Source organism: Phocoena phocoena, chromosome 6 (assembly GCF_963924675.1).
Source record: "Phocoena phocoena chromosome 6, mPhoPho1.1, whole genome shotgun sequence".
Taxonomy (NCBI): domain Eukaryota; kingdom Metazoa; phylum Chordata; class Mammalia; order Artiodactyla; family Phocoenidae; genus Phocoena; species Phocoena phocoena.
The window spans coordinates 83,642,199-83,655,639 of NC_089224.1; the positions used below are offsets into that span (position 1 = coordinate 83,642,199).

Below are 13,441 nucleotides of genomic sequence, written 5' to 3' on the forward strand. Positions count from 1 at the left end.
ATCCTTGAGCCTATCTTACAGCCAGTAGTTTGTGCCTCCTGTTCCCCCATCCCTCCCCTACCATGGTAATCACTAGTTTGTTCTCTATATCTGTGGGTCTGCTTCTTTTTTGTTATATTCACTCGTCTGTTTCAGTTTTTAGATTCCACATGTAAGTGATGTCATACAATATTTGTATTTCTCTGTCTGACTTATTTCACTTAACATAATGCCCTCTGAGTCCATCCATGTTACTGCAAATGGAAAAATTTCGTTCTTTTTCATGGCTGATTGGTATTGCATTAAGTGTATATACCACACCTTCTTTATTCATTCATCTGTTGATGGACACTTACTTTGGGCCTGTATCTTGGCAGTTGTAAATAACGTCACTGTGAACACTGGTTGGGGTGCATGTATCTTTTCTTTTTTTTTTTTCACATTTTTATTGGATTATAATTGTTTTACAATGGTGTGTTTGTTTCTGCTTTATAACAAAGTGAATCAGTTATACATGTACATATGTTCCCATATCTCTTTCCTCTTGCGTCTCACTCCCTCCCGCTATCCCTATCCCACCCCTCCAGGCGGTCACAAAGCACCGAGCTGATCTCCCTGTACTATGTGGCTGCTTCCCACTAGCTATCTACCTTACATTTGGTAATGTATATATGTCCATGCCTCTCTCTCGCTTTGTCTCAGCTTACCCTTCCGCCTCCCCATATCCTCAAGTCCGTTCTCTAGTAGGTCTGTGTCTTTATTCCTGTCTTACCCCTAGGTTCTTCATGACATTTTTTTCCTTAAATTCCATATATATGTGTTAGCATACGGTATTTGTCTTTTTCTTTCTGACTTACTTCACTCTGTATGACAGACTCTAGGTCTATCCACGTCATTACAAATAGCTCAATTTTGTTTCTTTTTATGGCTGAGTAATATTCCATTGTATATATGTGCCACATCTTCTTTATCCATTCATCCGATGATGGGCACTTACGTTGTTTGCATCTCCGGGCTTTTGTAAATAGAGCTGCAATGAACATTTTGGTACATGACTCTTTTTGAATTATGGTTTTCTCAGGGTATATGCCCAGTAGTGGGATTGCTGGGTCATAGGGTAGTTGTATTTTTAGTTTTTTAAGGAACCTCCATACTGTTCTCCACAGTGGCTGTATCAATTTACATTCCCACCAATAGTGCAAGAGGGATCCCTTTTCTCCACACCCTCTCCAGCATTTATTGTTTGTAGATTTTTTGATGATGGCCATTCTGACTGCTGTGAGATGATATCTCATTGTAGTTTTGATTTTCATTTCTCTAATGATTAATGATGTTGAGCATTCTTTCATGTGTTTGTTGGCAGACTGTATATCTTCTTTGGAGAAATGTCTATTTAGATCTTCTGCCCATTTTTGGATTGGGTTGTTTGTTTTTTTGTTATTGAGCTGCATGAGCTGCTTATAAATTTTGGAAATGAATCCTTTGTCAGTTGCTTCATTTGCAAATATTGTCTCCCATTCTGAGGGTTGTCTTTTCATCTTGTTTATAGTTTCCTTGGCTGTGCAAAAGCTTTGAAGTTTCATTAGGTCCCATTTGTTTATTTTTGTTTTTATTTCCATTTCCCTAGGAGGTGGGTCAAAAAGGATCTTGCTGTGATTTATGTCATAGAATGTTCTGCCTATGTTTTCCTCTAAGAGTTTGATAGTTTCTGGCCTTACATTTAGGTCTTTAATCCATTTTGAGCTTATTTTTGTGTATGGTGTTAGGGAGTGATCTAATCTCATACTTTTACATGTACCTGTTCAGGTTTCCCATCACCACTTATTGAAGAGGCTGTCCTTTCTCCACTGTACATTCCTGCCTCCTTTATCAAAGATAAGGTGACCATATGTGCATGGGTTTATCGCTGGGCTTTCTATCCTGTTCCATTGATCTTTCTGTTTTTGTGCCAGTACCATACTGTCTTGATTACTGTAGCTTTGTAGTATAGTCTGAAGTCAGGGAGCCTGATTCCTCCAGCTCCGTTTTTCGTTCTCAAGATTGCTTCGGCTGTTCGGGGCCTTTTGTGTTTCCATACAAATTGTGAAATTTTTTGTTCTAGTTCTGTAAGAAATGCCAGTGGTAGTTTGATAGGGATTGCATTGAACCTGTAGATTGCTTTGGGTAGTGGAGTCATTTTCACAATGTTGATTCTTCCAATCCAAGAACATGGTATATCTCTCCATCTATTTGTATCATCTTTAGTTTCTTTCATCAGTTTCTTATAATTTTCTGCATATAGGTCTTTTGTCTCCTTAGGTAGGTTTATTCCTAGATATTTTATTCTTTTTGTTGCAATGGTAAATGGGAGTGTTTTCTTGATTTCACTTTCAGATTTTTCATCCTTAGTGTATAGGAATGCCAGAGATTTCTGTGCATTTTGTATCCTGCTACTTTACCAAATTCACCTATTAGTACTAGTAGTTTTGTGGTAGCAGCTTTAGGATTCTCTATGTATAGTATCATGTCATCTGCAAACAGTGACAGCTTTACTTCTTTTCTGGTTTGGATTCCTTTTATTTCCTTTTCTTCTCTGATTGCTGTGGCTAATACTTCCAAGACTATGTTGAATAAGAGTGGTGAGAGTGGGCAACCTTGTCTTGTTCCCGATCTTAGTGGAAATGCTTTCAGTTTTTCACCATTGAGGACAATGTTGGCTGTGGGTTTATCACATATAGCCTTTATTATGTTGAGGAAAGTTCCCTCTATGCCTACTCTCTGCAGGGTTTTTATCATAAATGGGTGTTGAACTTTGTCGAAAGCTTTCTCTGCATCTATTGAGATGATTATATAGTTTTTATTCTTCAATTTGTTAACATGGTGTATCACGTTGATTGATTTGCGTATATTGAAGAATCCTTGCATTCCTGGAATAAACCCCACTTGATCATGGTGTACGATCCTTTTAATGTGCTCTTGGATTCTGTTTGCTAGTATTTTGTTGAGGGTTTTTGCGTCTGTGTTCATCAGTGATATTGGCCTGTAGTTTTCTATCTTTGTGACATCCTTGTTGATTTTGGTATCAGGATGATGGTGGCCTCGTAGAAAGAGTTTGGAAGTGTTCCTCCCTCTGCTATATTCTGGAAGAGTTCGAGAAGGATAGGTGTTAGCTCTTCTCTAAATGTTTGATAGAATTCGCCTGTGAAGCCATCTGGTCCTGGGCTTTTGTTTGTTGGAAGATTTTTAATCACAGTTTCAATTTCAGTGCTTGTGATTGGTCTGTTCATATTTTCTATTTTTTCCTGATTCAGTTTTGGCAGGTTGTGCATTTCTAAGATTTTGTCCATTTCTTCCAGGTTGTCCATTTTATTGGCATAGTGTTGCTTGTAGTAATCTCTCATGATCTTTTGTATTTCTGCAGTGTCAGTTGTTACTTCTCCTTTTTCATTTCTAATTCTATTGATTTGAGTCTTCTCCCTGTTTTTCTTGATGAGTCTGGCTAATGGTTTATGAATTTTGTTTATCTTCTCAAAGAACCAGCATTTAGTTTTATTGATCTTTGCTATAGTTTCCTTCATTTATTTCTGATCTGATTTTTATGATTTCTTTCCTTCTGCTAACTTTGGGGGGTTTTTTGTTCTTTTTTCTCTAATTGCTTTAGGTGCAAGGTTAGGTTGTTTATTCTAGATGTTTCCTGTGTCTTAAGGTAGGATTATATTGCTATATACTTCTCTCTTAGAACTGCTTTTGCTGCATCCCATAGATTTTGAGTCGTCATGTCTCCATTGTCATTTGTTTCTACGTATTTTTTTATTTCCTCTTTGATTTCTTCAGTGATCACTTCGTTATTAAGTAGTGTGTTGTTTAGCCTCCATGTGTTTGTATTTTTTACAGGTCTTTTCCTGTAATTGATATCTAGTCTCATAGCGTTGTGCTTGGAAAAGATACTTGATACAATTTCAATTTTCTTAAATTTACCAAGGCTTGATTTTTGACCCCAGATATGATCTATCCTGGAGAATGTTCCATGAGCACTTGAGAAAAATGTGTATTCTGTTGTTTTTGGATGGAATGTCCTATAAATATCAATTAAGTCCATCTTGTTTAATATATCATTTAAAGCTTGTGTTTCCTTATTTACTTTCATTTTGGATGATCTGTCCATTGGTGAAAGAGGGGTGTTAAAGTCCCCTACTATGTATGTGTTACTGTCGATTTCCCCTTTTATGGCTGTTAGTATTTGCCTTATGTATTGAGGTGCTCCTGTGTTGGGTGCATAAATATTTACAATTGTTATATCTTCTTCTTGGATCGATCCCTTGACCATTATGTAGTGTCCTTCTTTGTCACTTCTAATAGTCTTTATTTTAAAGTCTATTTTGTCTCATGAAAATTGCTACTTCAGCTTGTTTTTGGTTTCCATTTGCATGAAATATCTTTTTCCATCCCCTTACTTTCAGTCTGTATGTATCTCTAGGTCTGAAGTGGGTCTCTTGTAGACAGCAAATATATGGGTCTTGTTTTTGTATCCATTCAGCCAATCTGTGTCTTTTGGTGGGAGCATTTAGTCCATTTACATTTAAGGTAATTATTGATACGTATATTCCTATTCCCATTTTCTTAATTGTTTTGGGTTCATTATTGTAGGTCTTTTCCTTCCCTTGTGTTTCTTGCCTAGAGAAGTTCCTTTAGCAGTTGCTGTAAAGCTGGTTTGGTGGTGCTGAACTCTCTCAGCTTTTGTTTGTCTTTAAAGTTTTAACTTCTCCATCAAATTTGAGATCCTTGCTGGGTAGAGTAATCTTGGTTGCAGGTTTTTCTCCTTCATCACTTTAAATATGTCCTGCCAGTCCCTTCTGGCTTGCAGAGTTTCTGCTGAGAAATCAGCTGTTAACCTTAATGGGGATTCCCTTGTGTGTTATTTGTTGTTTTTCCCTTGCTGCTTTTAGTATGTTTTCTTTGTATTTAGTTTTTGACAGTTTGATTAATATGTGTCTTGGCGTATTTCTCCTTGGATTTATCCTGTATGGGACTCGCTGTGCTCTCTGGAATTGATTAACTATTTCCTTTCCCATATTAGGGAAGTTTTCAACTATAATCTCTTCAAATATTTTCTCAGTAGCTTTCTTTTTCTCTTCTTCTTCTGGAACCCCTATAAGTCAAATGTTGGTGCGTTTAATGTTGTCCCAGAGGTCTCTGAGACTGTCCTCAGTTCTTTTCATTCTTTTTTCCTTATTCTGCTTTGCAATAGTTATTTCCACTATTTTATCTTCCAGGTCACTTATCCGTTCTTCTGCCTCAGTTATTCTGCTATTGATCCCATCTAGAGTATTTTTAATGTCATTTATTGTGTTGTTCATCGTTGTTTGTTTCATCTTTAGTTCTTCTAGGACCTTGTTAAATGTTTCTTGCCTTTTTCCTATTCTATTTCCGAGATTCTGGATCATCTTTACTGTCATTATTCTGAATTCTTTTTCAGGTAAACTGCCAATTTCCTCTTCATTTGTTAGGTCTGGTGGGTTTTTATCTTGCTCCTACATCTCCTGTGTGTTTTTCTGTCTTCTCATTTTGCTTATCTTACTGTGTTTGGGGTCTCCTTTTTCAGGCTGCAGGTTCGTAATTCCCGGTGTTTTTGGTGTCTGTCCCCAGTGGCTAAAGTTGATTCAGTGGGTTGTGTAGGCTTCCTGGTGGAGGGGACTAGTGCCTGTGTTCTGGTGGATGAGGCTGGATCTTGTCTTTCTGGTGGGCAGATCCACGTCTGGTGGTGTGTTTTGGGGTGTCTGTGGACTTATTATGATTTTAGGCAGTCTTTCTGCTAATGGGTGGGGTTGTGTTCCTGTCTTGCTAGTTGTTTGCCATAGGATGTCCAGCACTGTAGCTTGCTGGTCATTGAGTGAAGCTGGGTGCTGGTGTTGAGATGGAGTTCTCTGGGAGATTTTCGCCGTTTGATATTATGTGGAGCTGGGAGGTCTGTTATGGATCAGTGTCCTGTTGGCTCTCCCACCTCAGAGGCACAGCACTGACTCCTGGCTGCTGCACCAGGAGCCTTTCATTCACACAGCTCAGAATAAAAGGGAGATAAAGTAGAAAGAAAGAATTAGTAGAAGAAAGAAAGAAAGAGAAAAGGGAAGGAGGAATGAGGGAAGGATAAAAAGAAGATAAAGTGAAATAAAATAAAGTAAGATAAAATACAATAAAGTTTTTAAAATAAAATAATTTTTAAGAGAAGAAAAAGGAAAAAAAAGTAAAAAAAAAAAAACAAAACGGACGGGTAGAACCCTAGGATAAATGGTGGAAGCAAAGCTATACATACAAAGTCTCACATAGAAGCATACACATACACACAAAAAGAGGAAAAGGGGAAAAAATCATAAATCTTGCTCTGAAAGTCCACCTCCTCAATTTGGGATGATTCGTTGTCTAAAGGAGGGAAGGAGGGAAAGAAAGAAAGAAAGAAAAGTAAAATAAAATAGAAGTTATTAAAATAAAAAATAATTATTAAGAAAATAATTTAAAAAAAACAAAAAAAACCCGGATGGATAGAACCCTAGGATAAATGGTGGAAGCAAAGCTATAAAGACAAAATCTGACACAGAAGCATACACATACACACTCACAAAAAGAGGAAATGGGGAAAAAATAATAAATCTTCCTTTCGGAGTCCACCTTCTTAATTTGGGATGATTCGTTGTCTATTCATGTATTCCACAGATGCAGGGTACATCAAGTTGATTGTGGAGCTTTAATCCGCTGCTTCTGAGGCTGCTGGGAGAGATTTCCCTTTCTCTTCTTTGTTCTCACAGCTCCCAGGGGCTCAGCTTTGGATTTGACCCTGCCTGTGCGTGTAGGTCGGCCGGAGGGCGTCTGTTCTTCGCTCAGACAGGGCAGGGTTAAAGGAACCGCTGATTCGGGGGCTCTGGCTCACTCAGGCCAGGGGGGGAGGGAGGGGCACGGAGTGCGGGGCGAGCCTGCGGTGGCAGAGGCCGGCGTGACGTTGCACCAGCCTGAGGTGCGCCGTGCGTTCTCCCAGGGAAGTTGTCCCTGGATCCCGGGACCCTGGCAGTGGCGGGCTGCACAGGCTCCCCGGAAGCGGGTTGTGGATAGTGACCTGTGCTCGCTCACAGGCTTCTTGGTGGCGGCAGCAGCAGCCTTAGCGTCCCATGCCCATCATTGGGATCCGTGCTTTTAGCCGTGGCTTGTGCCCGTCTTTGGAGCTCCTTTAAGCAGCACTCTTAATCCCCTCTCCTCACGCACCAGGAAACAAAAGAGGGAAGAAAAAGTCTCTTGCCTCTTTGGCAGGTGCAGACCTTTCTCCGGACTCCCTCCCGGCTAGCCGCGGCGCACCAACCCCCTGCAGGCTCACGCCGCCAACCCCAGTCCTCTCCCGGCACTCCGACTGAAGCCGAGCCTCAACTCCCAGCCCCGCCCACCCCAGCGGGTGAGCAGACAAGCCTCTCGGGCTGGTGAGTGCCGGTCGGCACCGATCCTCTGTGCGGGAAACTCTCCGCTTTGCCCTCCGTACCCCAGTTGCTGTGCTCTCCTTCCCGGCTCCAAAGCTTCCCCCTCCGCTACCCACAGTCTCCGCCCGCAAAGGGGCTTCCTAGTGTGTGGAAACCTTTCCTCCTTCGCAGCTCCCTCCCACTGGTGCAGGTCCCTTCCCTTTCCTTTTGTCTCTGTTTATTCCTTTTTTCTTTTGCCCTACCCAGGTACGTGAGGGGGGTTCTTGCCTTTTGGGAGGTCTGAGGTCTTCTGGCAGCGTTCAGTAGGTGTTCTGTAGGAGTTGTTCCACGTGTAGATGTATTTTTGGTGTATCTGTGGAGAGGAAGGTGATCTCCGCGTCTTACTCTTCCGCCATCTTCCCCAGCAATCTTCTCACGTATCTTTTCAAATTAATGTTTTTCGATTTTTTTGGATATATATCCAGGAGTGGAATTGCTGGGTCATATGGTAGTTCTATTTTTATTTTTTTAAGAAACCTCCATACTGTTTTTCACAGTGACTGTACCAAATTACATTACCACCAACAGTGTACAAAGATTGTGTACTGTATTTTTAAATGATATTCATTCTTTTCTACAATCTATATTTTGCCTTTTATGGTTTCCGGTTATCTCCTGAATTTTCAAGCTTGATACTTATATCTTGGAACAAAATAACCATAGTTTTATAAGTTACATTTGCTAATTCCCCTATTAGATGTCCCTTTGGATGTTTCAATTGTCTGTTGTTTCTGCTGTTTCTTCATTATGTTGTGTATGTCCTCATGTGCTTGATTGTCTTTGATTGGTGGACATTATATTTGAAAAATTATTTATGGAAGTTATTGATAGCTAGGTGTGACGTTATTTTCCTCCAGAGAGGATGTTCATTTGCTTCTTCTAAGCCTCTGGGGTACTAACTTCCAAGATTATCTTTATACTATTTCAGAGATATTTATGTTAGCTACACAAAAGACGGGAAGCCAAACTGCAGTTCATGCAAGGGCTGATTTATTTCAGGATCACCTGTGCTCCTAGGGTGCAATTCTTTTAAGATTCCAACCCAAGGTACCATAGTGCTTATCTGTAGCAGGTCCTGGCATTGGATATTTTACCCTGAGATTTGTGAGGCTGTCAAGGACTCTGGTAATCGGATACCCTCAAGCAAATGTGACCTAAATTCAGGACTCACGTCTCTGGATTTCCATCTTTGCCCAATTCTTGGCCTACAAATTTCTCGCTATCTTGTTTGCTTTTTTTTTTTAATAATAGTGTTTATTTATTTTTACTTGTTGACAGTTTGCTTTATTTATTTATTTATGGCTGTATTGGGTCTTCGTTTCCGTGCGAGGGCTTTCTCTAGTTGTGGCAAGCGGGGGCCACTCACTATCGCGGCCTCTCTTGTTGCGGAGCACAGGCTCCAGACACGCAGGGTCAGTAATTGTGGCTCACGGGCCCAGTTGCTCCGCGGCATGTGGGATCTTCCCAGACCAGGGCTCGAACCCGTGTCCCCTGCATTGGCAGGCAGACTCTCAGCCACTGCGCCACCAAGGAATCCCTTGTTTGCTTTTTTGATGCTTTTGAATTTATTTTTCTTTTGGTTTGTTTTGTGATTTATGTTGCTTTCATCTTTTTAAGTAGTCATTGATGGGAGGGTTATTTTAATTATCCAGCCTGCTATAGCCAGAAGCAGAAACACCTACTTTATATTCTTCACATATTAACTTTAGAGAGACTCTGTAGCTATATAGTAGCTGTCCAGTATAGTAGCCCTTAGCCGCATATAATTGTTGAGCACTTAAAATGTGGCTAGTTTGAATTGAGATGTGCTGTGAATGTAATATATATGCCAAATTTCTAAGACTGACTACAAATAAAATCATGTAAAATATTTCATTAATAATTTTTATATTGATTACATGTTGAAATGATAATGTTTTGGATGCATTGGGTTAAGTAAAATATATTAAAACTAATTCATCTCTTCCTGTTTACTTTTTTAATGTGACTGTTAGAAAATTTTAAATTACATAGTGTATGGCTTGCATTTATGGTTTGTATTGTATTTCTTTTGGATAGTATAGCTATATAGTAAAGTTGTTGAGAGCACATGCTCTATAGCCTGAATTTGATTCCTGGCTTTACTTTTTACTAGAAGTGTAATCCTGGGATATTTTCTTAATTTGCTTTTAATTTTCTCTTCTGTAGAATGAGAATAACAGTAATATCTATTTCAAAAATAAATTGTGAAGGTAAAACAAGATAAAGAAGGTAAAGCACTTAGTATAATGGACAACTTACAGTAGTGTTGATACAAATTTAGCCATTATTTGTGTTTTTGTTATTATAGTATCAGATTTTATAGTTAAATGGGTATTTTCTTTCTCTCCTTTAACATTTTTCCCTTCACCCATAGTAATAAAGGGTTCTTAAAGCTAGACGCCGTAATTTGACTGGGGATGTAACATATGTACAGATTCTGTAAAAGGGGAAGAATATGTCAGAGGCAAATGCTCATTAGCTGCAGAAACTTCTTAATGCTTCTCCAAAGTAACATCGCCTAAAATACCTCTATGAACTATGTAGCATGTACATAACCAAGTTATAACTGTAGTCCAGAAAGGAATCACACAGCCAAGAGGTGTGTAGGAGACAATATTTTTCCAGGACTTGAGAACTGGACTCTAGTCCTAATTCTGCCACTGTGTTCAGGTGGACTCTAGTTTCCATATTGTAAAATTGTGAAGTTGAATTGAATGATCACATAAGCCCCTTAGGGTTCCATGAATTTTACATCTAAAATGCTTATGTATCACATATTTTTAATCCACAGTCCAATTATCTTTAGGTTTTCCAACTCACATGGGGATGATAAGAGTGGGCATAAAGTTAAATGAAGCATTGAGTCATGATAGCATAGAGGTACAACTTTTTGATTCACCCACAATATCTTACAAGATGCTCTAGGTGGTAGCTAAACTATTTTTTTTTCAGAGTTAGCTTTAATTTTAGTAGAATACAATAGATACTTTAGATTGTATTAAGGTACCATATAGCTAGGAATTATGGTTATAGTTTAATAGAAAGGTTGCTGGACTTGTAAGAATACCTGGGTTTTAACCTGAGTTTTGCTGCTAGATAATTAAGTAAATCCTGAACAAATTTTGTTTTGATTTCTCTATGTGTAATAATGTGGAATGTAATAATATGGACTACATCACCTCACTCAAAGTAGGCACTTGAAAAATTTAAGAAATCAGTACTTTTTCTTCTGTCTCCTGTACAGGATTTGCATTAGTGTCTGTGAAAGTACATTAGGGGAAAAGAATTTAAAGTATTATATGACTAGAGATCTATAATTTTAAATAAGCATCGTATATAGATCATTCTTACAAGTTCTGTTTAATTGTAAAAGAATAATTGCTTTTTATGTTTTTCAAAGTCTAGACCACTGAAAAAGATGAAAAGCTCCTCAGTTTATTTTATGGAGCTAGCACAAACTTAAACCTGTTAGAATAAGTTTAAACCTAGTGAAGATAGTATAGACACACAGACTGTTCATGTGTGCATCCGTGCACACACACACACATTCACATACTCATACAGATGTACTAAAATTCCAAATAAAATATTAGCAAATTGAATCCCACAGTATATTAAAAAATTGTATATATTGACCAAGGAGGGTCTATCTCAGAAATATTAAAATGGCCCTATACCATGAAATTTGCCCATAATTTATTATATCAACATTAGAGAAAAATTTATAAATTATGGCAATAGGTGATTTTTAACAGCAGAGAAGATCATTTCATAAAAATCTAGCAACTTCAGAGAGCAATTCAAAGTAAAACAACAGTGAGATAACATGTAGTACTGGCAGTATATGGGGAAATGGGAACTCAGACTTTAGTGGTAGTGTGAGTTGTTAAGCCTTTTGAGGAAGAACTGATAATAGCTACTGAAATAAAGATACATACTATCCTTTGAGTGAGTACTCTAACTTTGGGGAATCATTCCTACAAATGTAGTATAATAGTATATGCTAGAACACTAATATATACTGTTACCATATATTAGGGTTTATAGTCTAGTACATTTGTTTCATAGTTTGTAATAACTAAAAACTGGAAACAACATGAATGACTTTAATCACTGGAGGGAGTGATCGAATAAATTATATTACATCAGTACTATGGAATATGGTACAGTCATTGACCAGGAGGGATATCCATTATGATATTGTTAAGTTGGGGTGTGGAAGTTTGTCAAATGTAGATTATTGTGCATAATGTAATTTGTTTTTTATAAAAAGAAAAGCTGTATATGCTAATGTTTGTATGAGCAATAAGTATGTGAAAGGACTGAGTTAAGAGAAGTGGTAGGATTGGTGAAGTGGGGAAAACTAACACAACATTGTTAATCAGCTATACTCCAATATAAAATAAAAAGTCATTAAGTTTTTCTTGATGTGTTTCTGCAGTGTTTCATTTGTTATGAAGAGCATTTGTTACCTTTGTAATAATCACATTTAATGAAGGAAAAAATGCTAAATAAATTCAGAGTATGAGGATGTGAGTTCTAAAGAAGCTGGATTTGGCCAGAGACATGAAAAAACAGAAAAGTATTAATACATATTGTCTGTTGTAAAGAATACTTCTGATTTCCATTGAAAGCCATTATCACAAATTACCTCTGAAAATAAAGATATTTTATATTAAGAGATGGTGGCTTTAAAGATTTTTTTTTCTTTTACAGCAACTCCGCTCCAATATCCGAGAAATGGAGAAGCTTTGTTTGAAAGTCCAAAAGGATGACCTTGGACTTCTGAAGAGAATGATAGATCCTGTTAAAGAAGAAGCATCAGCAGCAACAGCAGAATTTCTTCAGCTCCATCTGGAATCTGTAGAAGAACTTAAGAAACAATTTAATGATGAAGAAACTTTATTACAGCCTTCTTTGACCAGATCCATGACTGTTGGTGGTAATGTACTAAGTCTTATTCTTGATCATAGTATAGTAATGCAGTTAATTAAGTTTACCTCCTTGTATTGATATTGCAGATTATATATAGATCTCCAGGGATCACCTCCTAGTCCAGTATGCTGAATTCTTGGACCCTGAGTGTGCTTGGAATTGCATATCCTAAAAGTTTTACAGGGTGAAAAAATTGAGGCTATGCTGTATAGTGAGGAACTTAAAGGCTTCAAGCACCTATTTGTGCATATATTAAAAATAAATTTTAAAATATTTCCTAAGGAGAATGTCATCCTTGTCTGCAGAGTACTCCTCCCTCATCTCCAGGTGCAGGGGTGGCCTAGGCAGGCATGCTTCTTTCTTAGGCGTTCTGGTTTTCAGAGGGCATGTTAGATCTGTCTCCCAGAAAAGTCTGCATTGGGGGTCATGCCATTAACTTTTATGAAGTGATACTCTAAGAAAGAGGCCAATGAAACTTGTCATGATAACTCTTCTAAGGATGTAATTGATAATTGTTGATTGCATTGTATAATGTCTGTGTAAGGAACCCTGAAAAAAATTCTTTGTTTAATAGGTAGTAGTACTTCAAAGCAATTAATCTTTTTTTTTTTTTTTTTGCGGTACACGGGCCTCTCACTGTTGTGGCCTCTCCCGTTGCAGAGCACAGGCTCCGGACGCGCAGGCTCAGCGGCCATGGCTCACGGGCCCAGCCGCTCCGCGGCATGTGGGATCTTCCCGGACCGGGGCACGAACCCGTGTCCCCTGCATCGGCAGGTGGACTCCCAACCACAGTGCCACCAGGGAAGCCCCAATTAATCTTTTTTATTCTTCTGGGTATTGAATGGCATCACTAATAAGATTTCTCTACTTGAATTGTTTACTGGAATACTTAAATCTAAATTTTTTAATTTGCAAAAGCCCAAATTTTGAACTTTCCTGGCTTTGTTTTATAATTGATGTCCTTGTATTTCCATTTTTGTTTTAGAGTTTCTCTTTTTAATTTATGCCATCTTATTACAGTTTATATATGT

General features: G+C 38.3%; 1 protein-coding gene across 1 annotated transcript in view; it reads left to right on the forward strand.

Moving 5' to 3' along the window:
- The window catches only part of STX17 (syntaxin 17), a 97,750-nt gene that overhangs the window by 59,422 nt on the left and 24,887 nt on the right, over nucleotides 1-13,441 (forward strand). Inside the window, exon 4 of the mRNA XM_065879269.1 lies at nucleotides 12,192-12,417. Within this exon, the coding sequence (XP_065735341.1) occupies nucleotides 12,192-12,417 (226 nt within the window). The remainder of the gene's footprint in view (nucleotides 1-12,191; nucleotides 12,418-13,441) is intronic.